This window comes from Dermochelys coriacea, chromosome 10, assembly GCF_009764565.3.
Source record: "Dermochelys coriacea isolate rDerCor1 chromosome 10, rDerCor1.pri.v4, whole genome shotgun sequence".
NCBI lineage: Eukaryota > Metazoa > Chordata > Testudines > Dermochelyidae > Dermochelys > Dermochelys coriacea.
This window is the reverse complement of record NC_050077.1, coordinates 8,891,884-8,914,472: the sequence shown is the minus strand read 5'-3', so window position 1 is coordinate 8,914,472 and position 22,589 is coordinate 8,891,884. Positions and strand designations below refer to the sequence as shown.

General features: G+C 44.2%; 3 protein-coding genes across 9 annotated transcripts; 2 read left to right on the top strand and 1 right to left on the bottom strand.

Annotated features, from left to right (window-relative positions):
• The first annotated feature begins 2 nt into the window (after nt 1-2).
• Nucleotides 3-3,608, top strand: BUD31 (BUD31 homolog). Its single transcript, XM_043493687.1, has 5 exons — nt 3-27; nt 935-1,044; nt 1,769-1,891; nt 2,180-2,346; nt 3,334-3,608. The coding sequence occupies exons 2-5, from the start codon at nt 951-953 to the stop codon at nt 3,382-3,384; spliced, it is 435 nt and encodes a 144-aa protein (XP_043349622.1). The 5' UTR covers nt 3-27; nt 935-950; the 3' UTR covers nt 3,385-3,608.
• A 1,180-nt stretch (nt 3,609-4,788) lies between these two features.
• Nucleotides 4,789-12,278, bottom strand: PTCD1 (pentatricopeptide repeat domain 1). 3 transcript variants are annotated; one of them, XM_038418256.2, is made up of 9 exons: nt 12,183-12,278; nt 11,209-11,757; nt 9,560-9,700; nt 8,993-9,211; nt 7,996-8,097; nt 6,796-7,566; nt 6,364-6,480; nt 5,496-5,678; nt 4,789-5,137 (listed from the first exon to the last, which is right to left on the bottom strand). In XM_038418256.2, exons 2-9 carry the CDS (start codon nt 11,704-11,706, stop codon nt 4,958-4,960), a joined length of 2,211 nt encoding a protein of 736 aa, XP_038274184.1. In that variant the 5' UTR covers nt 11,707-11,757; nt 12,183-12,278; the 3' UTR covers nt 4,789-4,957. The 3 variants fall into 3 exon arrangements, with proteins under 3 accessions (XP_038274184.1, XP_038274185.1, XP_038274187.1); XM_038418257.1 differs by having other exon boundaries at nt 12,097-12,213; XM_038418259.1 differs by having other exon boundaries at nt 11,998-12,192.
• Nucleotides 12,256-21,640, top strand: CPSF4 (cleavage and polyadenylation specific factor 4). Of its 5 annotated transcripts, XM_043493685.1 has the most exons (10): nt 12,256-12,263; nt 12,402-12,537; nt 14,266-14,316; nt 14,903-15,055; nt 15,814-15,909; nt 16,043-16,136; nt 16,996-17,068; nt 17,462-17,550; nt 18,033-18,128; nt 20,271-21,640. In XM_043493685.1, the coding sequence occupies exons 2-10, from the start codon at nt 12,435-12,437 to the stop codon at nt 20,449-20,451; spliced, it is 936 nt and encodes a 311-aa protein (XP_043349620.1). In that variant the 5' UTR covers nt 12,256-12,263; nt 12,402-12,434; the 3' UTR covers nt 20,452-21,640. The 5 variants fall into 5 exon arrangements, with proteins under 5 accessions (XP_043349620.1, XP_038274189.1, XP_043349619.1 ...); XM_043493684.1 differs by lacking the exon at nt 12,256-12,263 and having other exon boundaries at nt 12,314-12,537; XM_038418261.2 differs by lacking the exons at nt 12,256-12,263; nt 20,271-21,640 and having other exon boundaries at nt 12,309-12,537; nt 17,958-18,127.
• Nucleotides 21,641-22,589: the final 949 nt, after the last annotated feature.

The following is a 22,589-nucleotide window of genomic DNA, read 5'->3' as shown; positions in this document are numbered from 1 at the left end:
GATCGTCTTTCTCTCCCCACTTGGCAGGTGAGCTCCCTTCTTTCAGGGAGGGCGACGTCCCCTGGGGCGGCTGTGGGTCGCGTTGCACTGCCCGACACGCTGCTGGGCGGGCTGAGAGTCGGCCAGGGGGTACTAGGCCATTGTAAGGGGTAGCACGTTCTCCCTTCGAGCCTCGCAACAAGAGACCGCGCCTGCTCCTTATTCCCCCCAGCCCGCTTCGACCATCCTTGGGGCGTCTAGGCTGGGTCTCGTACAGAGATAGTCCCCTAGGTACACGCAGCAACCACGGGTCAATATTACTAGCTTTCAGCCCAGGATGTTTAAACTCGGGTTTTCTTTGACTTGGCTAGGTGGTTTCACAATATTTGTGCATAATGGTTATGGCCGCAGTCCGTGGTTAAAAGCAAATGTGAGGGGAGCTAAAACTCTGAGATTTCCATCAAAGTCACTGACTTGCTGGGTGCTATCTGGCTTCCCTGTCATTACAATGGCAGTTATGATGCGTATGTATCTCATAGTAGTTTGTGAAGCATAATAGATAGGTCTTGCTTTTCTCTAATGCCTTTAGTCCAAAGTACTATTAACTGGGAAACCTTCCCTAGTTGGCCCTCAAAAGTGAAGAAATATTTTATGAATTATAAGGGCAGTTAGGAAAGGCTCACTCCCTCCTATACCCTGGTAACACGTTAAACACTTATTCATTGTATAAAAAAAAAAGTGTTGGTTTTGTTCCTTAGTTTCATTTATCTCTAAATTAAAAAAAACCACACCTTTATCATTGAAAAAGGAGTAATGACAGCAAGGGAGTCAAAATAATCCTGAAAAGTCTCATGGGCTTCCTTATGCTTCCCGCCCCCCACGGTGGGGACATGATGACTTTATGGTGTCTGGAAACAAGTGCTATTAAAACTTGACCTGCATTTGTCTCTTGAACAGCCTTTTTTGAGAAGATGCCCAAAGTAAAAAGAAGCAGGAAAGCTCCTCCGGATGGCTGGGAACTGATTGAACCAACATTGGATGAGCTGGATCAAAAAATGAGAGAAGGTAAGTTATGAAGCCAGATGCTGGTTAGCATGTGACTTTGTGATTGTACAAACCGTAAGAGCTTCAGGATACATGTTTTATAAAAGGACAGCAAGTGTGTTTTCAGTAGGGGCTAATAATGATGAAACATTTTGATGGTGATAACTTAGTATGTAATTTCCTGCATTGAAAGTTACCCCTAGAAGACAAATTCCTAATTCTAATTTAAGACACGTGGGGTTGGGACATGGCTGAATGAGTTAGGTGGATCATCTCTGGATCTATGGCTTGATTTGCAAATGAAATGAATGTTGTTGTGAGTGAATACTACTCCACCCAACCTCTAAGGACTACTATAGGCCAGGATTAAAGCACACTGGTATAACTATGTGCAGGGGGAAGCTTGCATTGCAAAGGCCAGCAGTGTTTGGTTCCAGTCTGTGCTGTCACTCTTGGTTTCATGGGTATTCAGATGTGCCTGTCTTATCCAATCACTATACCTGCATTTTCCTTACCATAATCCCTTTAGCTCTCTGACTCTCTTTCCAACGGGAGTGCATGAGAGTTAAATACCTCCCTTGTGTGTTTTTTCTACAGTGAATTTTGTTTCTTACTATCTCCCCAGGCCCCTTTAAAAAGTACATTTTTTTTCTCAGAATAATGGTGCTTTTTTAGGATATATACTGCTGTAATAACTTGCAGGCCACTGACAGCAAAATCTGACTTCTGTGCCCTCTTTCCTCAGCGGAGACTGAGCCTCATGAAGGGAAGAGGAAGGTAGAATCCCTCTGGCCCATCTTCAGAATTCATCACCAGAAAACACGCTACATCTTTGATCTCTTCTATAAGAGAAAAGCAATTAGCAGAGGTAAAAAGCTTAAATATTTGCTCTTGTAGTGAAAAGATCTCAGCTTCCAGATGGACGGTCTGAGTCATTAGCCAGTGAGTGTAAACCAGAATTAGATTGATGAGGAAAGGATTAAATAATTATTTTAAAAAAAACAACAACTTTTCCCTCTGCTAGTTCCACTTGCTACCAAATACAGACAATGAGAACTAGATTCAGTGTAAAGACTAAAACTTTTTAAATAAACTATCCATTTATCTTCCCGCAATGAGAATTCTGTAGTGCTGACCAGTCACCTCTCTCACGCAGAACTGTATGAATACTGTATCAGAGAAGGATACGCTGACAAAAACCTGATTGCAAAGTGGAAGAAACAGGGTTATGAGAACCTTTGCTGCCTGCGCTGTATCCAGACTCGGGATACCAACTTCGGAACTAACTGCATTTGCAGGGTCCCAAAAAGCAAGTTGGAAGTGGTATGAATTTTTTATTTGCTCTGCTATTTTCCTTGCTTGGATTTTGAGCCAGCAGTTTGATTTACCGTAATTATACTCTACTACCTTTGACAATAGTATCAATTTCTAATTTCCTTACCACGGGATTCTGCTGTTAAGTGGCTATCCTCTGTTTTTCCTATGTTTGTTGAAGCATTTGCTCATGAAAAATGACATTAAGGGGGCAATATACACTTGTCCCAGTTACCGTCACACTTAACCAACTAAAATTCTGGTGCAGTGTTTAGGGTGCTAGAACAACACTTGAGACCAGAGCACTGACTTCCTTTATATAGTGTCTGGAACCTAATTAGATGCCACAGCAATACACATAGGAGCCCTAGTCCTAGACCAGGACCTGATTGTACTAGGCGCTGCACAAACACCGAACAAAGAATGGTCCTTGTCCCCTGCAAGTCAGACTGAGCTATTTTTGAGAGGGATTTGACTGTGGCAAAGTGCAGTGAAAGGAATCTTAAAATACCCAAAAGGAAATACAACCGTTTAGTTTCTGATGTGTTCGCTTTCTTTTTCATAACTTGAGCTTAGAACATCGCTATAGTGCAGAAGCTCCGACTGCTTTAAATGAAAATTTGTATAGTAGGAAGGAAAACTGATTAACTGGTCCAGTGACTATTCCTTGAATCTTCTATTCATAGTTCCAGACAGCAGAGCCCCAGTGATGCACTTCTTGGCCAAACCAAGTTCTGTAGGATTCCATAATGTTTCCTGGTGGAATATTCACTTCCATTTGTTTTTATAGTAATGCCTGATTCCTCTGCATAATGTTGAGTAAAGTGGTGGTAGAGACTGTATGTAGAGTAGCAGGAAATTTAGAGCTATGGTCGCTTCAGAGGACTTCCCCTGTTCGAGACATAGCATACTGCACTAGCTTATTAAGAATAATTGTTCTCTGTATAAAGTAACTTATCTGGAATGTGGTGACTAATGCTTGTTTTTGCTTTATAGGGGAGAATCATTGAGTGTACTCACTGTGGATGCAGAGGCTGCTCAGGGTGAAATCTTTAAAAAACTGGACACTTTTGAGGTTCTGAAAAGTGCTGATTCCACATCATGGACTATTACTGCTATAATTGTCTTGTATAAACCCTGCTGTGAGTCAAGCTTCCTTTAACAGTCTGAACAGCAATATAGCCACCTGGATCGTAAAATGCAGTAGTGAGTGATTTTGATTAGTCTTGTATATCAATTTTATTTTAAAATAAAATCTTATTTCCCCCACAGTGGAGTGGCACAGTCCTGTGACAAGGTTCAAAGATTGATTACACATTCTCACGCACACGCACACAGAATGGCATATGGCTCTTAGCAGCAGAGCTGTATTGTCAGTAGTAGAGGCACCTGTGAATGGGGTGTAATCCTTAACAAGTGACAACTCTATGCCATACCCAGGAAGCTGACTTTGTATAACTATCCTTTGGTCTCTAATAGTAATGTCCTAATTACTAAGTGACTCACTAAAGCAAGATAGGGAGGCAGGTATACAGAAACTAGTACAAACTTCAATACAGGTTTTCTATTACTTCAAATTTCAGTACTAGTGAGGCTAGCTGGCCTGGTTGTGTGTTGTACCACTGGAAAGTCAATCTTCCTCGTTCTCCCTGGGTTACAGCTTTCTGTTAGGAATGAGTTCCTGGGGTTTGGAATTCTTGTCTGTTACTAAATCTAGCAAGTCCCAGACTGCCAACTTTCAAGCCCTGAAAGCTTCTCTAGGTGGAGGGGATGGCAGCTTTCAATAAATTGCTTAATGAGAATTGCATTGTAAGTTAGTGGGACAGCATGGAGGTACAAACTGAGTACTTAATTTCATGGATAATCACACCATTGGCAAATACTAAGGAAAGTAACATAGGGTCAAATCTGTATTGTCTCCTATTTGAGCCAAGAACTGGCCTTAGGTTGGTCATTCACATTACAAATGCTTAGCAACTGTATTCCACAAGCAGCTGTTAGTGTTAAGTATTTTAAGTTCTCCATCTCCTCTGCCACATATGATCACATTGTATCCCTTCTAAAAACAGCAGGAATGCTTCTCTGGAAAAGTAATGGGAAAGCGTTTGCATCTAATAGGTGTTTTGGCCTTTGAAAAAGAGATAATCCTCTTACTTTTTACTTTATTTCCTTTGTTGCTTATGTTTTAGGGGTGAAGTTAGTTTCCTCTCCTAGGGAGCAGCAGACATTGGTTGCTGTTCAGTTCTAAAGGCCCTCTTCTTCAGTAATGCCTGGACACAGAGAGGCAGATAGAATCAAAACCTGCCTTATGATCTACCTCTGCAGATGAATTAGAGAACCACTAAGTTGTTTCTAACAACTCTGGCAATTCAAACCTCTAACACAAGTGCACCACTACTAACAAAGCATCTGTTAACAGTAGTGGTAAGCTATGCTATGACCACCCACTTATTTCTGTTGAGATGGTACTTTATTAAAATAGTCAGTACATACAAATCAAGTGTTGCCTGCTATAAGGCACCTGAAGGAAACAGCCCTCCAAATTCCTCTGTCTAGGTAATTCCAGCATCTGAAATAGTGCACATTCCACACATGGAAAATACTGACTTGCTCTCAATAGTTACTGTTCCATGGTGCCCTGGGACTGCATGTCCTCTGCACTGCCCTTGGCTGCTGAATCCTTAGTTCTGTATTTTGCCCACGGGTGTGGAGTCTCCTCTGCTACCATTGCTTTCAGCCAGCGGAAATAGTAGCCTCGGAACCCATCAATCTTCTCCAGATATGTGTTTTTTGACTTATACTGCAAGTAAAAACCCAATAGTACATGTTATACTATGGAAGAGTAACTAGGCTGCTCTGATTTTGCAGATTGGAAGACAGAATATTCCACTACTAAGCCAATATAGAAAATATTTGGCAGGTGCACTGGACTCTCAACTGTCACTATTTCAGCTGATGCTAAAACAGGTGGTAGATGAGGAAGATATAAATTTATTCAGGTAGGGAGGAAAGATAAAGATCTTAAAAATTACTCATTCTCCTGCTAGGCATTATAAACAGACAGTCCTTATCCAAAAGAGCTTAGTCTCATCTGTGCTTTTCCACATTACAATGTTCACTTCAGCCTTAATCAGTTAATAAATGACTGTGGTACTTACCCTGTCAAACTGAGGTGGATACTGAGCTGCAAACTCCAGCTGGCGTATGACAACTTCGTTTGGGGGGACCTGGTTCTCTCTCATGTCTCGTAGGATTTCTGTGAGGTAAGTATAGTCCAGCTGCTTCACCGCTGCATTGATAAGGGTGCTGTATATGTGGGTGTTAGGAGTAATCCCAGACTTCTGAAAACACATCAGTGGCAGAATTGCTAGTGCCTGCTATCTACTACAGAGCTGATCTCTGCAGACCTTTCTGCCTGAGAGAGATGAGCACATCCTAATTGAGGATCTTTGACCAATGTTATTATGTGACCTCAGTGCTGGCAAGTCACATCACCACTTAGGCATCCGATGAAGTGAGCTGTAGCTCACGAAAGCTTATGCTCTAATAAATTTGTTAGTCTCTAAGGTGCCACAAGTCCTCCTTTTCTTTTTGCGAATACAGACTAACACGGCTGCTACTCTGAAACCTAGGCTAAGAGTGCAAGAGCTGAAACAAATACTTTTGCCTGCCAACATGCACTTTGGGAGACACGTGTCACAACTCCACTACAGATAAGAGGGAAGGGTCCATTGCCTTGGGATTGCAGCTGCCTTTCCTATTATGTTTTTGGTTACCTGTTCAATATTATTAGGTAAGTTTACAATCCACTCCTCCTTCCCATGACTCATGCATTAAGCTAGGATACTGTACCACAAAGGAGGAGTTGCAGAAGATCTGACTAGAGGGAGTTCAGCTATTTTAGCCTCAGTGAAAGCTCATATAGAGAAAGGTGTAGAATCACTGAATGAAGGAACCCCATAGTTACTCCTATACCAATAACAAAGTAACAACACTTTCCAGTAGCCAGAGCTGTAGTTTTTGTACCTTCATGTCCAAAAGTAACTGCAGTCCATCTTTCTCTCTGCGGCAGGCTATTGCCAAGTTACAAAACGTCTGCATGTTGGGTGATATTCCCCTCTGCACTAGAGCAGTCAGCATGCCCTGCAAAACAAATACTTAAATACTCATAGACCATTCTAGATGATTTACAGTGCAGCACTGATGGTTTCCAAAAGAAGTTCCACCTATAGTTCTCTTTAGATAGAAGGCTCCTATCTGAGAATGCAACAGAATCCTCAGGGCTCCAATAAGTACTTTAAGGGTCACTTATGGGGCAGGAGAGAGGATATAGGATTCTCTGCCTTCTGCTGTGAGCGGAGAGTTGATCTCCTCAGAGGTTAAAAGGCAGCTAACACAACACCAGTAGGAAGATAAAAATTTGCAGTATAGTCATCATTTAGGGGCTCTTATTCTCACCTTTGCACCTTCTAGGTCTCCCAGTTTACTCTTCTTTCTCAACAAAGTATTAAAAAAGGTCACATCTACTTTCACTTTATATTCATCCAGGACTGTCAATAAAGAGGATTCTGACTGGCTCAGAGGTTCAACCAGCTCAGCCAACAGGGTGAAAGTCTTAATGTTGGGTGCCACATTGTCCTCTTTCATTTTATTCAAAAACCCTTCCATGTTCCCCATCAAAGCCAGCTTATCGGACGGCGTTGCTATTGTCCCTAAGGAAACCAAGTTCTTACTGGAGATTTTCAAGTCCAACAAATTGGGGAGGTTGCAAGCAGGCTCAAAAAATTGACCTCGGTTTGCTTGAGGTGAATCTGAAATAGCCTGGTTTCTACTGAAGTCTCCAGTCCTATGGCATTCTACTGTCTTATTGGTGATTCCAGCCAATCCAGTTCCTGGCTCAGGCTGAACCTCACTCACTTTGTCTTCATGGTTGATTAAATGTTCCTCAGCTTTTCTGGAATTTTCTTGAAATATTTGTTTTTCCATGGTTTCCACATCCAACTGGGTAGAAATTCGACTGTCTGCTCTCTTCCTTTTCTGATCTTTCACCTTTTGACCCCATCTACCCGATATGAGCTTTACTTCAGCAGGGTTTTCATCTGTGCTTGTTAGCAACAAGTCAGAAGCCACAACTGGGTCACCTATTCCACAATCTCTTGCAGCATGGAGCATCAAATTGTAATTGTAACCATCAGGTTTAATTCCCAATTTAGTCATTTGTCGCCAAACCTGTTTTGAAAGAGAAAAATGTAGAGAAGCTTAGATAGAGTTAATGTATGTGAAATGTGTACAGCATTAAAGTGAGGTATTTTTAGCCAGAAGTAATCAGTCATATGTATTGTCCAATTATTGTAACATTTTAGGTGCCCACCATCAGGGTTTCTAGCTGCACAAATGGGAATGAATACACTTCCTCAACAGAAAGACCTCCACACCAGAGAGTGGACACTCATCCAAACTATGATTAGTACAATCCTGTAGTGCACATGGCACTTTATGGGCATCAGATAAGGAGCCTGACTGAGAAGCTTACAGTTTAAGCACTTTCCACCTCCATCAGCTCCAAAGGCATGCCCCCGCAGGTTCCAATCCCAAGTTACAGATACAAGAGTTACATGAAGAAACACTTTAATGGCAAAACACAGGATAGAGCTAGACCTGCAAGGCATATCTGAGGCCACTCTCCTTGTCCTTTATGCAGCCCATGAGAAGGAAGCTGAAGGTCTCTGTGGTGACAGCATGGCCTTTATGCACAATTTCCTAGAGAAGGAAAAGGAAGCTTACAGTTACCAAGGCAGCTTATTCAGCAGCTGATTGCTTAATTGAAAGTACTGCCTCTCTTGCTGCTCAATGGAATCACTTTTTGGAGACACATCTGCAGCAAACTGCATGGGACGTCTACGGACTCCCAAGTATTTTAAGCAGAATGATAGCAGTAGAAAAGAGGAAAACATCTGACAGCTACTTCAATCTCAGCCTGTCCCAGCTGAAGGTACTATAAAGGAATAGTGTAGGAAATTTGGGTGGGATATGGGAAGGAACCACTCAGCTGCTCCACTGTCAGCCTTTCAAGGGGGAGCTGCAATAGGGGCAAAAGCAATCGCTTTAGATGAATACACATTTGCAAAAAAGGGGACTGTAAACCTGACCTTTACACAACAATACTTCAGGTTTCAGAGTAGCAGCCGTTTTAGTCTGTATTCGCAAAAAGAAAAAGGAGTACTTGTGGCACCTTAGAGACTAATAAATTTATTTGAGCATAAGCTTTTGTGAGCTACAGCTCACTTCAACAGTTGCATCAAATAAATTTGTTAGTCTCTAAGATGCCACAAGTACAACAACACTTAATACTTAAGGGCAGAATTTCAAAACCTTTAAGTTCGAGTCTGCAAAATCCTGTTTTTGTCTGTTTAAACCGAATACTTAAGATATCAAACTACCCAGTTTGATTGCACAACTCAACGCAAGCACAAAAGTGTGATTTTCCTTTTTTTTTTTTTTTTTTTATAAAAAGGACCTATCTATTCTTCCAAGCTTAAAGGCTAATATAACAATGTATAATTACAACCTGTCTGCAAGGAAAGCCACATGCTTCCCTAAAGTGCTTTGATTAGAGATGGAGATATGTATAGTACAAGAAGAGACTCCTCTTTACCTTCAGTACGTCAAAGCATGTCCTGAGATCTGAGCAGATGGCACATACTTTCAGCAGAGCGTGGTATGTTATCAGATTCAGCTCCAGATTTTTGCTCTTTAGTTCTTGCCGTAGTTTTAGCGCACTCTGCAGGCCTGAATCTTTCCATGGCGACTCAGCACAGGCATTGAAGAGGGCTGTGTATGTAGCATCTGTGGGGACTAAACCCCGCTTTTTCATCTACTCTCAGGGGAAAAAAAAGTTAAGGAAATAATATTAAATAAAGAGCCCAGAATTAAGATAAAAAATAGTTCCACTTTGTACGGATACCATGGAGATAGGCACATTAGGAAAACCTAAATAGATTAGATACAACATATATGATTCAAGGCTACAGTAAATTCTTGAGCTCCAGTCTTCCGAGTCCCCAAGCAAAGTGGAAACATCCATGGAAAGGCATTTGGAGGAAGCATCTCCAGAATGGGCTCTTTCTATGGGATAGAATGTGAATGGGCATACTTTAATTCATGAACGATCCCGCACTGTACTACCTGGCCCCTTTCTTAGGGAAACAGCTATAATATTTACATCGTTGTAAAGTCTGAATGCCTTCTTCACATAGCCGACCCTGCCACAGCCACCAATCAGAACAGTGTAGTTGCTCTCCTCTGGCTGCAGACGCTCTTCCTTCAGCATCTGCACCTCAAATAGCTCCAGAGCCTCTCCCAGCTACGGACAGGAGAGACAAAGATGAGAAGAGAAGCAGTTCCTTAACTAACATTTAATAAAACAGATACATATACAAATATGGAGACACACACTGAGACAAGGGGTGCATGTTTATATTTCACCTTAGAATAGAAACCACTATCCCTCCATTCCTTATGAAGCCACAGAAATGTCATCATAATTCCTTTGCCTAAAGGGGTGACTAGTGAGAGGCTCTCTCCTTCCCACTCAGAGGTTAAGAGCAATTATCATTATTTATTATTCATATTACCATGGTGCCTAGGAGCCCCAGTCACGGACCAGGACTTCCTTGTGCTAGGTGCTGTACAAATACAGAACAAAGAGACAGTTCTCTGCCCCCCAAAAGCATACAATCCAAGCATGGCTATGCAATACTCACAGTCCATGCTAGCCTGGAGAAAGACCAGGACGTGAATGAACATTCACATGACATGGATTAGCATTTGTTTGCCTCGTTTCTCACCTACAAGAAAGGACTTGATGCCAGGTGAGCAAATTGACTTTTTTTGCACAGTAGAGATGGGACAGAGAGCTGCAGGGCTTGGGATGAAGAACTGCAAAAGGTGAGGTGGAGAGCCACTGAACAGGGAATTAGTACCTGAGCTCAGGGTGTTTTCCTGAACCAGGGTTGATGGAAGCAACAAGCACACAGAAAGGGCATGCACCAGGACTGTACTGTTGCACTTTTTGTATTAGTATACTTTGCATCTTATTAGTAGTGTATTTCTCCAGATGGTATCATGATGGACTGATGCTTTTACAGAGAGAAGATAGGTGAGGTAATATCTTTCATTGGACCAACTTATGCTGGTGAAAGAGACAAGCTTTCACGCTTATACAAAGCTCTTCTTCAGGTCTTTTAACGTCTCTATTACAGCATCTATATATGTTTGTGGTGGTCCCTGCATGAACTTCTTCCTCTCCCTACTCACTGTCCAGAAACAACTACCATGTTTCCTTGACCCAGACATCAAAGTCACTGGGGCAACAAGTCCAACAAAAGAAGAACTTTTAAACATGGCATCTGAACAAAAAAGAATATAGCTGGACTGTGCTTTTGACCTATACTGATGACTTGGTTCAAGAAGTATGAAAATGCTGTATTTCCTGTGCTCTTCAGAGGCCACAAGACTGATAATACACTAGTAGTCATTTTTGTGCGGTTTATTAAGATACTCTAATATAGACTAGTGTTCATTGCTCAGCACTTTTATTAGGGTTTCACCAGCCACTAAACACCATTTAGCATTCAGACAGATTGCACTCTTTAATGAATTAATCCTCTCAACACCCCTGTGAATTAGGTAGATAGATATTATCCCTGGGGAAACTGAGGTATATAAGGAAGTAGGCAAACTGTCCTGGGCTTTAATTCTACTTCAGAATTTTTGTCTCCCAGTCTCACAATCAATCTAATAGATCATACTGCCCCATAATCATCAAATGCCGTTAACTACTCCAGTGATTACAAGACTTGAGAAACCAACCTTGTCTTTCTTTATCAATGCCTTGCATTGCAGGAAGTACCAGTATGGTGTGTTCCTACGACCTCGTCTAGGTTTCCATTCTGGCTCTTTTTCCTCCTCTGCTTGAAATCTTAAATTCTGCAACTCTGATGTTGTTTTGTGAAAATATTTTCTAGAAGAAAATTTATTAGATAGTGTTCCAAAGCCTTCATCTGCATCACCATCTTCCAATTCTTCTTCATGTTTCCTGATAGCTTCAGGAGAGCTGGCAGGGTCAATCTGTTTCAAGTCTCTGTTGTGTAACTTATAGAGACCCTGTGATGAGCTGAAAGGCCTCAGCCTCATGCACTGCAGTCTCTGGCCCAGCAATCTGAGCAGACTCGGTATATTTTTGGGACACCCTGAAAAGCTCTTTGGAGTTGCCCACACCATTCGAGTGTGACACACCGAGGGATAGCAGCATTTCAGGGAGAACAATCCCACAGGGAGCTGGCGGGGCACCAACTGCGTGAACCTCATGATACACCTCTTGGGTCACTCCCCTTCATTACGAGGTTAGACGTCCATCTCCTAAAGCCAACAAGAAAAAAAAGAGATCCGATGAGAGGAGCCTGAATGGGGTCCGCGAGGGGAGCCCTCGGAGACAGCGGGTGGTAAGAGGCACGGGCTGAAGGGGCTTCCCCGGCGGAGGGTGGAGAAAGCCCAGGATCCTGCACACGCTGCCAGGGCTAGTCCCGGCCACTGCACCTGGCTCCTTCCTGAGCACCGAGTTGGGGGGGGCGGGGGCGGGGGCGGGGGGTGTCCGTGCACCTTGTGAGCTGCTCCCTCCCGCCCCGGCCTGCAGGGGCCAGGCCCCACGAGGTGCCGCTGCCCCCGGGAGGGAGGGAGGGAGCGGGGGGGGGTCTATACCGGGTAGTGCTCGCGGGGGAGGGGACGGGACCTGGCCCATCCCGCCCCTCAGCCCAGAGCGCGCGGCACAAACCCCTTCCACTCACCCGCCGGCCCGGCCTCAGCTCGCGCTAAGGGGCGGAGTCACGGCAGGCTCCCCTTCCCATTGGCGGAGGCGGCCCCGCGCGGTGCATGCTGGGAGGAGGGGGTCAGAGGCGGCGGCGGGTGAGAGTTGAGGTCCCAGCATCCCGCGGGCGGGCGGTCCGGAGCGGCTGAGCCGGTGGCCCCCCCCCGCCCCCCTCCCCGTCCCCTCCTCGCCGGCCCAGGCCCCGGCCCAGGCCCCCCGCCCCGCCGCCACCATGCAGGAGCTCATCGCCAGCGTGGACCACATCAAGTTCGACCTGGAGATCGCGGTGGAGCAGCAGCTGGGGGCGCAGCCGCTGCCCTTCCCCGGCATGGACAGTGCGTGAGGGGCCGGGAAGTCCGCTCCGCATCGCCACCCCCGGGAGACCCCCGCCCTCGGGACCGGGGATGGGAACACCCCCCTCCTTTCCTGGGGAGACCCCGCCTCGCGGCCCCGGGCGGGGGGGAAACACTCGCCCTCTCCTGGGGAGCCCCCCCCCCCACGGACCTGGGGGGGAACACCCCCTGCCCGCTCTCCTGGAGAAACTTCTCCCCTCACGGCCCCCGAGGGGGGAAACCCCCCTGGACCCCGGGGGTGGGACACCCGTCTCTCTCCTGGGGAGCCCCCCCCCACGGACCTGGGGGGGAACACCCCCCGCCCGCTCTCCTGGAGAAACTTCTCCCCTCACGGCCCCCGAGGGGGGAAACCTCCCTGGACCCCGGGGGTGGGACACCCGTCTCTCTCCTGGGGAGCCCCCCCCACGGACCTGGGGGGGAACACCCCCTGCCCGCTCTCCTGGAGAAACTTCTCCCCTCACGGCCCCCGAGGGGGGAAACCTCCCTGGACCCCGGGGGTGGGACACCCGTCTCTCTCCTGGGGAGCCCCCCCCACGGACCTGGGGGGGAACACCCCCTGCCCGCTCTCCTGGAGAAACTTCTCCCCTCACGGCCCCCGAGGGGGGAAACCTCCCTGGACCCCGGGGGTGGGACACCCGTCTCTCTCCTGGGGAGCCCCCCCCACGGACCTGGGGGGGAACACCCCCCGCCCGCTCTCCTGGAGAAACTTCTCCCCTCACGGCCCCCGAGGGGGGAAACCCCCCTGGACCCCGGGGGTGGGACATCCGTCTCTCTCCTGGGGAGCCCCCCCACGGACCTGGGGGGGAACACCCCCCTGCTCTCCTGGGGAGACTTCCCTTCTCACGGCCCCCGAGGGGGGAAACACCTCCTCCTTCCTTTCCTCACCCCACCCTTGTGTGAGAGACTCCTCCAGATCTTTCTTCCTAGGGGAACGTTCCCCTCAAGGCCTTGAGGAGACACTTCCTTCATCCCTTTAACCTCCCCCCACCACCCCAGCATTGAGTAGATGGCCCCACAGGTTCTCATTCATGGCCTAATGCAATGTTTTTTGTATTTTGATGTCTGATCTGCATGCTTATTGCTTGAAAACAGACGTTATCTCATTAATGCTGGATAAGGGACACTAGGGACCAAATTACTGTGAGGTAGGTCAGCATCAGAATCCCCACCTTATTGATGGGGAAAACAGTTGGACAGAGGGGTGAAGTGACTTGTCCCTGGTCACACCAAGTCTGTGGCTGAGCCTCAAAACCTTGTGTCCTGATGATAGGACACCAGTAGTGGGAGGAGAGTCACAGTTTAACAATATGTGCTGGCGAGCCTAGTGTCCCTGTGTTTGACTCTGCTTGCACTCTTCAGATGCTCTAAGTCAGGGTCATCGTATATCACAAGGGGCAGTGTGCTGCTGACCATGCTGTACTTGGTCAGTGGATCAATACTGTATGAGATGTCCGTCTCCAGGACTGTCAATTTCTTTCACAAATGTGAAACTGACATAAAAGTAACAAAAAATACTCTGAAAAGCCAAATGGCTGAGACTTGCACAAGAAAGTTCATATATTCCATTAACATGCAGTCTGCCAGGGGTATTTTTAATACTGCTCTACTGCTTTTGATGCCCAGAACTAGCTCATCTCCAGATGGAAGGAAACACTTTTAACATGGCTGCCGAGTTTCAGAAACCTTCATTGTGAATTTTTTTCTCCACAGAATCAGGTGCTGCTGTCTGTGAATTTTTTTTAAGAGCTGCTTGTGGAAAAGGCAAGTGACATCCCTAATACTGTATTCTGACAGAAACAAAAATAGGAGAAATAGGGGGGTTGGCAGTTCATTAATTATATTATCTTAATTTATAATACCCTAGTTATATTGCAGGGGTTGGGGAGATAGAGAGAGACAGTGAGATGGAGATCAAGAGGGACCATATTTCACGCACTGGAGCTCTCCAAAGCGAAGATGCAATGGTGGGATCCCTGTAAAGTGGATGATGCGTGAACTGAGATATTCAGGAGGGTGAGGCTTGAATTGATTACATGCAAACCCTTTTGAGGGGTTTGGGCAATGGTAGTGGAAGGCACTGGGTACTAGACTGCCATGCAGAGGATCTGGCTGTTGAACTCCTAGCCATCTACATGGATAAACAGAAGACCTCGCTTTCTAGGGCTGTCAGTTCAGAACATGTCACCAGCACTAAATGGTAAATTCATATGCAAATGTAAAGACTTCTGAAATTCCTCCTCTTCCTGGATTCAAACAAAGGACCATCACTGCCTTGTAAGCCTGCATGAAACTTCTTGCACTAAAAGTTCCAACTTTTCATTCTTGCTTCTCCCCTCTCCATCCACAGGAGGCATGTGTCCTTTCCGACACATCAGTGGAGAAAAGACAGTTGTTTGCAAACACTGGCTCCGAGGGCTGTGCAAGAAGGGAGACCAGTGCGAATTCCTGCATGAGTATGACATGACCAAGATGCCTGAGTGTTATTTCTACTCCAAATTCGGTAAGGGGTGTTGTGGCTCCTCATTGACTTCACTTGCTAGTATGGGAATAGGCAAAGAGGACCACCACCTTCTATGTCTGCTACTGATGCTTGTTAGATTGTAATTTACGAGCTCTGATCAGATCGGTTTAGTCCCACATTATATTTTACCCCCTTAACGCTTCACACATTTAAAATGTTTTGTCTTTCACTGCTTGTCCCTAACTTGAACTCTTTGCCCTTTGACTTTAATGGATTTTGTACCCGTTATGCTGATTTGGATCAGAGTTGATTTGGATGAATAGGTGGTCTCTACATAAATTAATTTTTCAGCAGATGATGAGTGACAAGAGGCTCAAGGGTCCAGAAATTTAATGCATCAGCCTTTCAGCTCTGGAGACCTGGGCTAAATTAACATATTGAGGCAACTTGTTAGAAAATTATAGTCCTGTAGGTTTCCTTGAATCAAGATTAGCATGTAATTTGTAATTTCGCCACACTTTTGCTGCATTAAATGTTTAATTTGGCTGTAATGGCTTCCCTTTCCAGTGTACTTTATTTTTAAATGCGCGTCTAAATAACCCAGTTGAGCAAAATCTTTCTCACCTGCAGTGAGTATTTGTTGTTGTTCGTAAAGGGCAGCAAATAGATTTTGTGCCTGGATTTAGAAATATTCATGACAGTTTTGCTGGGACTAGTTGACTTAGGAAACACAGCATGAATGAGGTTGAATCCCCTCCCAAAACAATACCTAAGGTGTGTGTTTGGCTTTGGTACAGGAGAGTGCAGTAACAAAGAATGCCCATTCTTGCACATTGACCCGGAGTCTAAGATCAAAGACTGCCCCTGGTATGACAGAGGCTTCTGTAAACACGGTATGTATGGTTCATAGGTGCTGCTTTTGTGGCTATAAAAATGAGGCTAATGTAATCCACCTCCCATATGTGCTACTGGTAGGTGCTGGGGTATGTGTGTAATATATGTGATCTATGAAGTTTTATGTTGTAGGTCCCCTCTGCAGACACAGACACACTCGAAGAGTCATTTGTGTGAATTACCTGGTGGGATTCTGTCCAGAGGGGCCTGCTTGTAAATTCATGCAGTGAGTATGTTCTAGGGCCTTTTCTATCATCTGTAGTTTCCTTTCTGATCAGTTACCCATCAGGTCTGTTTTACCTATATTGCACCCATCAGTGTAGAATATTTGCAGCACTGATGCAATAACTGTACTGTACCACAAAGCTGAAGTTTTGTTCATATTTGAGTTTACCTCTTAAAAGTGAAAAGAATTTGTAGTCAGGATGACCAAAAGGGATTGGGCAAATCACACCAATGTTCCCCAAGAAGACATTGAAAATGTCAGTCAGTGCTTACATGGTCAATACAACTTGTACAAAGCAGTTTAATTAATGACAGTTGATCTGGTCCTCTTAACTCGAGACTTGTTACTCCAACTGTTATGCTTTCAGCTGCACATCTGTTTTATTTTGTAGTATATATTTTTTTAATCCTTGCATATGAGTCAGTTAATTCAATGGCCAAAATTGGTATGGACATTTACTATATTGCATTGCATTTTCCAAATATCAGATTAAGGAGGCAAGTGGCTATTTACATATTTACAAACACAACTCTGGGACATCAAACAAAGGTTGTGAGGACACCTGCAGATTCCATGAGTATATATCCCAGAATGCTTCACAGCTGCATACAGAAATACTCTTTACTGTCTCAGTACCTCCCCTACCACTTTAGTTTATAAAGGCTAAGCAGCAGAACGCAGGAGAGAAGGTCCACCTGTTGTGAAGCACAGTTTAAATAACTAAACGTTTGCTTTGCTCTCTGGACAGTTATTGGTCTCTTAAGGAACTGGTTCAGTGCTGTGCTGGTGGTATATGCCAATTTCTGGTTTTAGTATCAATTCTCTGTGTGTTTTTTCTCTTTGTGTGTTTATAAACCAGTCCTCGATTTGAACTGCCTATGGGAACCACAGAGCAACCACCGCTGCCTCAGCCGACACAACCCCAGCAAAAGGTACATGACTTCCCTGCCTTTCCCAGAGACAACATATTTGAAGCATAGCTCAATTAGATAACAAACAGATTTGACTTTGTTTTTTAAGAGGGCGTATGGTGTAATGGTTAGAACAGGAACAAGCCATCAGGACTCTTATCCCACTCATTGTGTCTTGGAAAACAGCTGTAAAATGGGTATAATCCTTTCCTATTTCACAGGCATATTGAAACTTGACCAAAAGTTTTTAAAGAACTTTGAGATCATTGGAGGAAATCCACCATAAAAATGCAAAGTATTATCCTTTTCCTCTCTCCTCTTACTTCTGGCATTGATCACAATTGCTGCCTTCTTCATTCTGGGGTTGTTTTTTTTTTTTCTCCTAACTGAACCCATGATTTCCCTCTTCCACAGTCATCATTCTGCTGCTGCTACCTTCCTTCAGCTGAGAGAGCAAATGCATGGCCAGTAGTGACAGTTCTGTTCCGTGGACTGTCTGGAAGGTGGGCACTGTGTAAGCATTAAGCAGTGCACCTGAGCTCTGCTACACTGACAAGCACAAGTCCTAAGATTACTCGTATATTGCCCTGTAAGCCCTTGGTCACAGAGCACTACCATGTTACATAGTATATCATATACATCTGTTTTTTCTTTATTCCAAGAACCGTCTGCCAGATTAAAAAAAAAATCTGCTTGACACCTGTCACAGAGCTATAATGGACATATCTGGCAGCCTAGCCCAGCTCTGTAGATCTGTTTTGTGAGGGAAGTCTCGGTTGCTAGGTCAAGCCCTGTATGCTCTACTGTTTCTGAACTTTCATCTCTGGTGCTTGGGCTGGCAGATAACCTTCTAAATAAATTCAGAGGAAAATTTTTCATTCAATGTATGGGATGTTCTCTTCCCTCCCAGCAAAATAACAATCCGCCATTACAAAGGTCATCATCCTTGATCCAGTTAACAAGTCAGAACTCTTCTCCCAACCAGCAGAGGACCCCACAAGTCATCGGAGTTATGCAGTCTCAAAACAACAACGTGGGGAACAGAGGTCCCCGGCCACTGGAGCAGGTCACATGTTACAAGGTAACTCTCAGAGGGTGTTTGCATTTGAAAAATGCAAGGTAAAAGTCACCTAAACTGACTAGTGCATCCTTTGTGCTGCTAGTCACCTGTCACATCACTTTTCACCTTGGTGCAGAGTGCAGTAAAGGGAACAGGTGGCTGAGTTGCTGGGGCAGCAGACCCTGTGAAGAAGCATTGACGTGAAGAAAAGTATTGAAATGTATGCACTGGTTATTCAACATGTATTTTGGGTAGGGGGTGCAGCTTGGGATCAGGGCGTTAGTATTGAGCTATGGAACCAGTGGGTTGGTAATGACGGTCAGGTGGCTCCTCAGTGGTCTGTATGAAATGATTCAATGCACTTGATCCACTTGCTAATCACAGAAAACCCCACTGGTGGCAGTTAAAAGGACATTGTCAACCCGAAATTGAGCCAGTTTCAAAAACATTGTTAAAAGTAGTTTCAGATGCTACCCCTGCCCCTGAATGTTCTTCCTTGCATTTTCCTATTTTTAAAAAGGCCTCTACCCTGTTGCTGTGTGGAAAAAATCACCCAAACAGGGGAAAGTGACTATACACAATGCAGTTAAATCCAGAAAGGCTGAAGATGGTTATGCCACAGCACACTTAGTTCCTGACAAACTGAGGAACAAGACATCAAACCCAAATTTCTCAGTTAGTGTTGCAGGCAGCTCCTCAATTAAATTGAAACCTCTGTTTCCATTAACATTTTGCAGAAACATCCCCAAATGCTACTGTAGGTAGCAAGGATCTTCTTAGCCACTCTTTTCAGTGAGTCGGGCCAAGATGAGCATTAGCACTGAACCTAAACATTTCTTTATTCAAAACTAAGTCACTTAATAATCCAAACATACAACTAAGACTGTTTTGTTTTTTGGACTCAGACTCCATCATTATCTTCTATAACTTGACATTTATTCTGGCTAGATGATTATAACAGCAAACATCCAAATCAGTTTCATTGACAAACCTCTAAGGTTCCAATTTAATACAAGACTTGGGTTTCAGTGAAGGCAAAGGGCCTAAACCTACCCACTAAAGTTATCCTTGTGAGTTTTGCTATTAACTTCCTTTGTAGCAGAAACTCTAATTGGGGCTAGTTGTATGTCATAGTTCGGGGGGAGGTGGGGAAGGGACAACAGGGGAGAAGTCATAGGCTTCCAATGCTCTTTTACGTCTGATCTAGGCAATGCTGTTGCCTTTGTCAAAGATAAAGCAGGAAAGCAGCACAAAAGAGGACATGGGGGCAGCAGCAGTTGTCTTCTCCCTCCCTCCTGCCCTGTTCTCTCTTACCACAGAGCTTCCCCACCAGGCACTGAGATCGTATGTTTAATGGTTTCTAACTTTCAAGTCAGATTTTTATTGAAAAATAAAGGATATTCCGATTTAAATTAGTTACCCCATGACTCTTGTCATGCATTTGTTTGGTTTGATTATCAATGCATGACTTTCCATTTTTCTGCAGCTGGAGCACTGAAGTCACTACCCTACCCAAGGCTCAGCAGTTTTTCTGCATAGTCATCAATAAAAGAGTGCTGTCAGGCTGGGATTTAAAGAAGTAATTCAAATAAATTGTACATCTGGAGAAAGTAGGAGGGTTGGACTACGATATGTCATGGCTTCATAGCTTAGAAGGCTATTGCAGAGCATAGAAAGCATCTTTTGTTCAAATTGAGTTTTATCCTTGTAGTCCAGAGTGGCTGACAAGGAAACTCTCATATCTGAACTTCCATGTTCATCATACACATTGGTCGGAGCAGAGTCCTTGAGGCTTCAGGTGCTGAAATACAGCAGGTAAAAAGCCGCCTCTACAGCAGAGTAATGCAGTTAAATCTCCTCAGGGCTTTGAGTGTCTCTATTGCAGCCCTTTCCCATTGGTAGTGCCAAGAACCCCAATGTTCAGATGAAACCTGGGTCTTCAGGTTATAGTGGCAGGTAAGTTCTGGTCCTAACAGTCAAGTGGCCCTAAAAGGGTCTATGACAATCTCCTTTATGGTATAGTACAGAATGCATTAACTTGCTGAATATTGAGTCTCTTGTGTACAAATGGCATCATTTCCAAACTAGAACTACTTGCCAGTTGATTTGTTAAAGCCACTTTTGGGAAAAGCCACAATAATGTCTCACTTTTTTCCTTCCTAGTGTGGTGAAAAAGGACATTACGCCAACAGATGCACCAAAGGACATCTGGCCTTTCTTAGCGGACAGTGAGACAGCTCAGAGGGAGGAGAGTGCAAGGAAGATCTTTACACTGGGGAAAGGTTTCTGCCTAGCACTATTCCTTGAACTATTGATCGGGTTGTTTTTTGTTTTGTTTTTTTAACGCCATTAGTGAAAGAACTGCGGCCAGAGGCTGGCTGCTGATAAACATTTTTGTAACTGTCCAATTTTTTATGTTTTAACCTTTTAAAATAGATCTTGGCCTCTGCCTTCTTTCACTGAGCCTAGCTGGGAGATAGCTCTAAAGGCAAATAGATGTGCAAGCCCTCACCAATACAACATTCAGTATAATACACATCTTGCACCAGTGTGTTTCTGTAAAGGATAGCCTTTGGGAACCTCCAACCTTACATTAATCCTTGTGCAAGGAGGAAGACAAACAGGAAGAACTAGTACTTGAAATGCCTCCCACTTCAGTGAGGGAGCTTGTCATGCAACTCTTGAAAGGAGGCCCCATCTTCCCTTATTCAAGCTGAGGTTTCTTAACCTGCTCTGATGGCTCACATAACATGTACCAAGATGTAAAGTATTTGTCCAACTGCAATAAAAGTTTTTATGCTTTGGCTGGAAGCATTTCCCCCTCGCTGTTCTGCAGGGTGAGAAGTTGGTCCTTGTATGTGAAAACCACTTCTAGTGGAATGAACTTACATTTATGGTTTTAGCTGAAATCACGAAAGCATTGGCTGTAGAAGAGGTGCAGGTCTGTTCTCACCACAGCAACCCTGAACTCAGAGCTGAAGTAGCTTTGAAGGTATAACAGTGTATGGCTACCAACAGATGAAGTTAGTGGGTATTCCCACAAGCAGTCAAATTGCACAAATACCTTCACAGGCTCTCAAAACAAATAAATGAAACTATGTTTTCTTGAGATTGCTTTTAACTTGGACTCTTGCGTGTGAGAGTATCCTCTTAAGAGGATGTTTTTCCAAGCCAAAACACTTTAATTTTGTAAGAATTTATTTCAGAGGGCCAATGACAAAGGGAATTAAAAAAAAGCCCCACTGTTGCATCTGGAATATGTGAACCTTTTCTATTCTCGAGCATCTATCTACATTTGCCAATCTGCCTTGTTTTCCTTGCTGTTTTAAAGTTGGCTGTGAAAATTAGGTTGTGATTTCTCAGGAAAAGGGTAATGTATGCCTGGGAAGAGATAAGGCCCTGTGTTGATTTAAACTGATTAATTTAAAAAAAAAAATGTAGTCATGTTGTAGAAGCTGTACTTACTGATACTCCCTCTAGTACACAGTGGGATAGTCAGGCTTAAAAGTTAAAATTAAATCCACAAATGTAAATTGGCTGACTGTAGCACTGCTCATTCTGCATTTTTCAGAACACACACATCAAGACTTCTGTCCCTGAAATCTATAAACAGGTACCAAATTTGTGTTTATACTTCCAGCACAGGGCTGTGAGAGACTCTACATCTCTAAGCAAGTACCCAGTCTACACTTACTCTCATGCAGATATGCTATGTTTCACTATAGTCAGATTGTTAGTACTTTTTTTCAAGCCAGACTGTAATTACATCTTAATACAGCTGAACAGAAAAGTGCCCCCTACCATCCTCCAGGAAGACCTTTATTCTAATCATGTTCTTCACAGGTAGGTGCCTCTGTACCCCATTAACAGCTGTTATCAAACACTTATCACTGTTAGCTTTAGCCAAACAACTTCTTGTAATTCATCCATAAAGCACTGGCCCCTGCATCCTTCTGAACACAGTGACATCATTACTTACTGATGTGTTTTGTTAGTATAGGTGGTTCTGAGTATATCGAAGCTGTGCTGCTTTAAGTGACAACCATGTACTCTCCATTGCTCATTTAGACTTTCACCATCATGGTTGGAAGTGTCAGCTGGCAAACATGACTTTGCTGCTGTAGAAGTTTAAATTAATCTCCACCCTGCCCCTTTATTTAAAAAAATAGCTTTAGCATAGTTGGTTTTCCCTGGTGTTTAGAATAATCTGTCACATTCCATTTCAAATACAGGCTACTCTTTTGCTTTCATTCTGCCTTTACCATCACTTGGGCAAGGGTAGTTCTACACACATCTATGGAAGCCTTTTAGGACTAGTGGCAGGAGCTGCTTGGCAACATACTGTTGAAGACAACCACGATCAGAGATCTTACTTAGTAAAACAGTACAGAATAAAAAGGATGAAAGGGTTCCTCCAGCAGAGAAACTTTGTTTTGTATGAGGCAACCATGATTGAGTTTTAGGCATCTGTGGCTACAATAA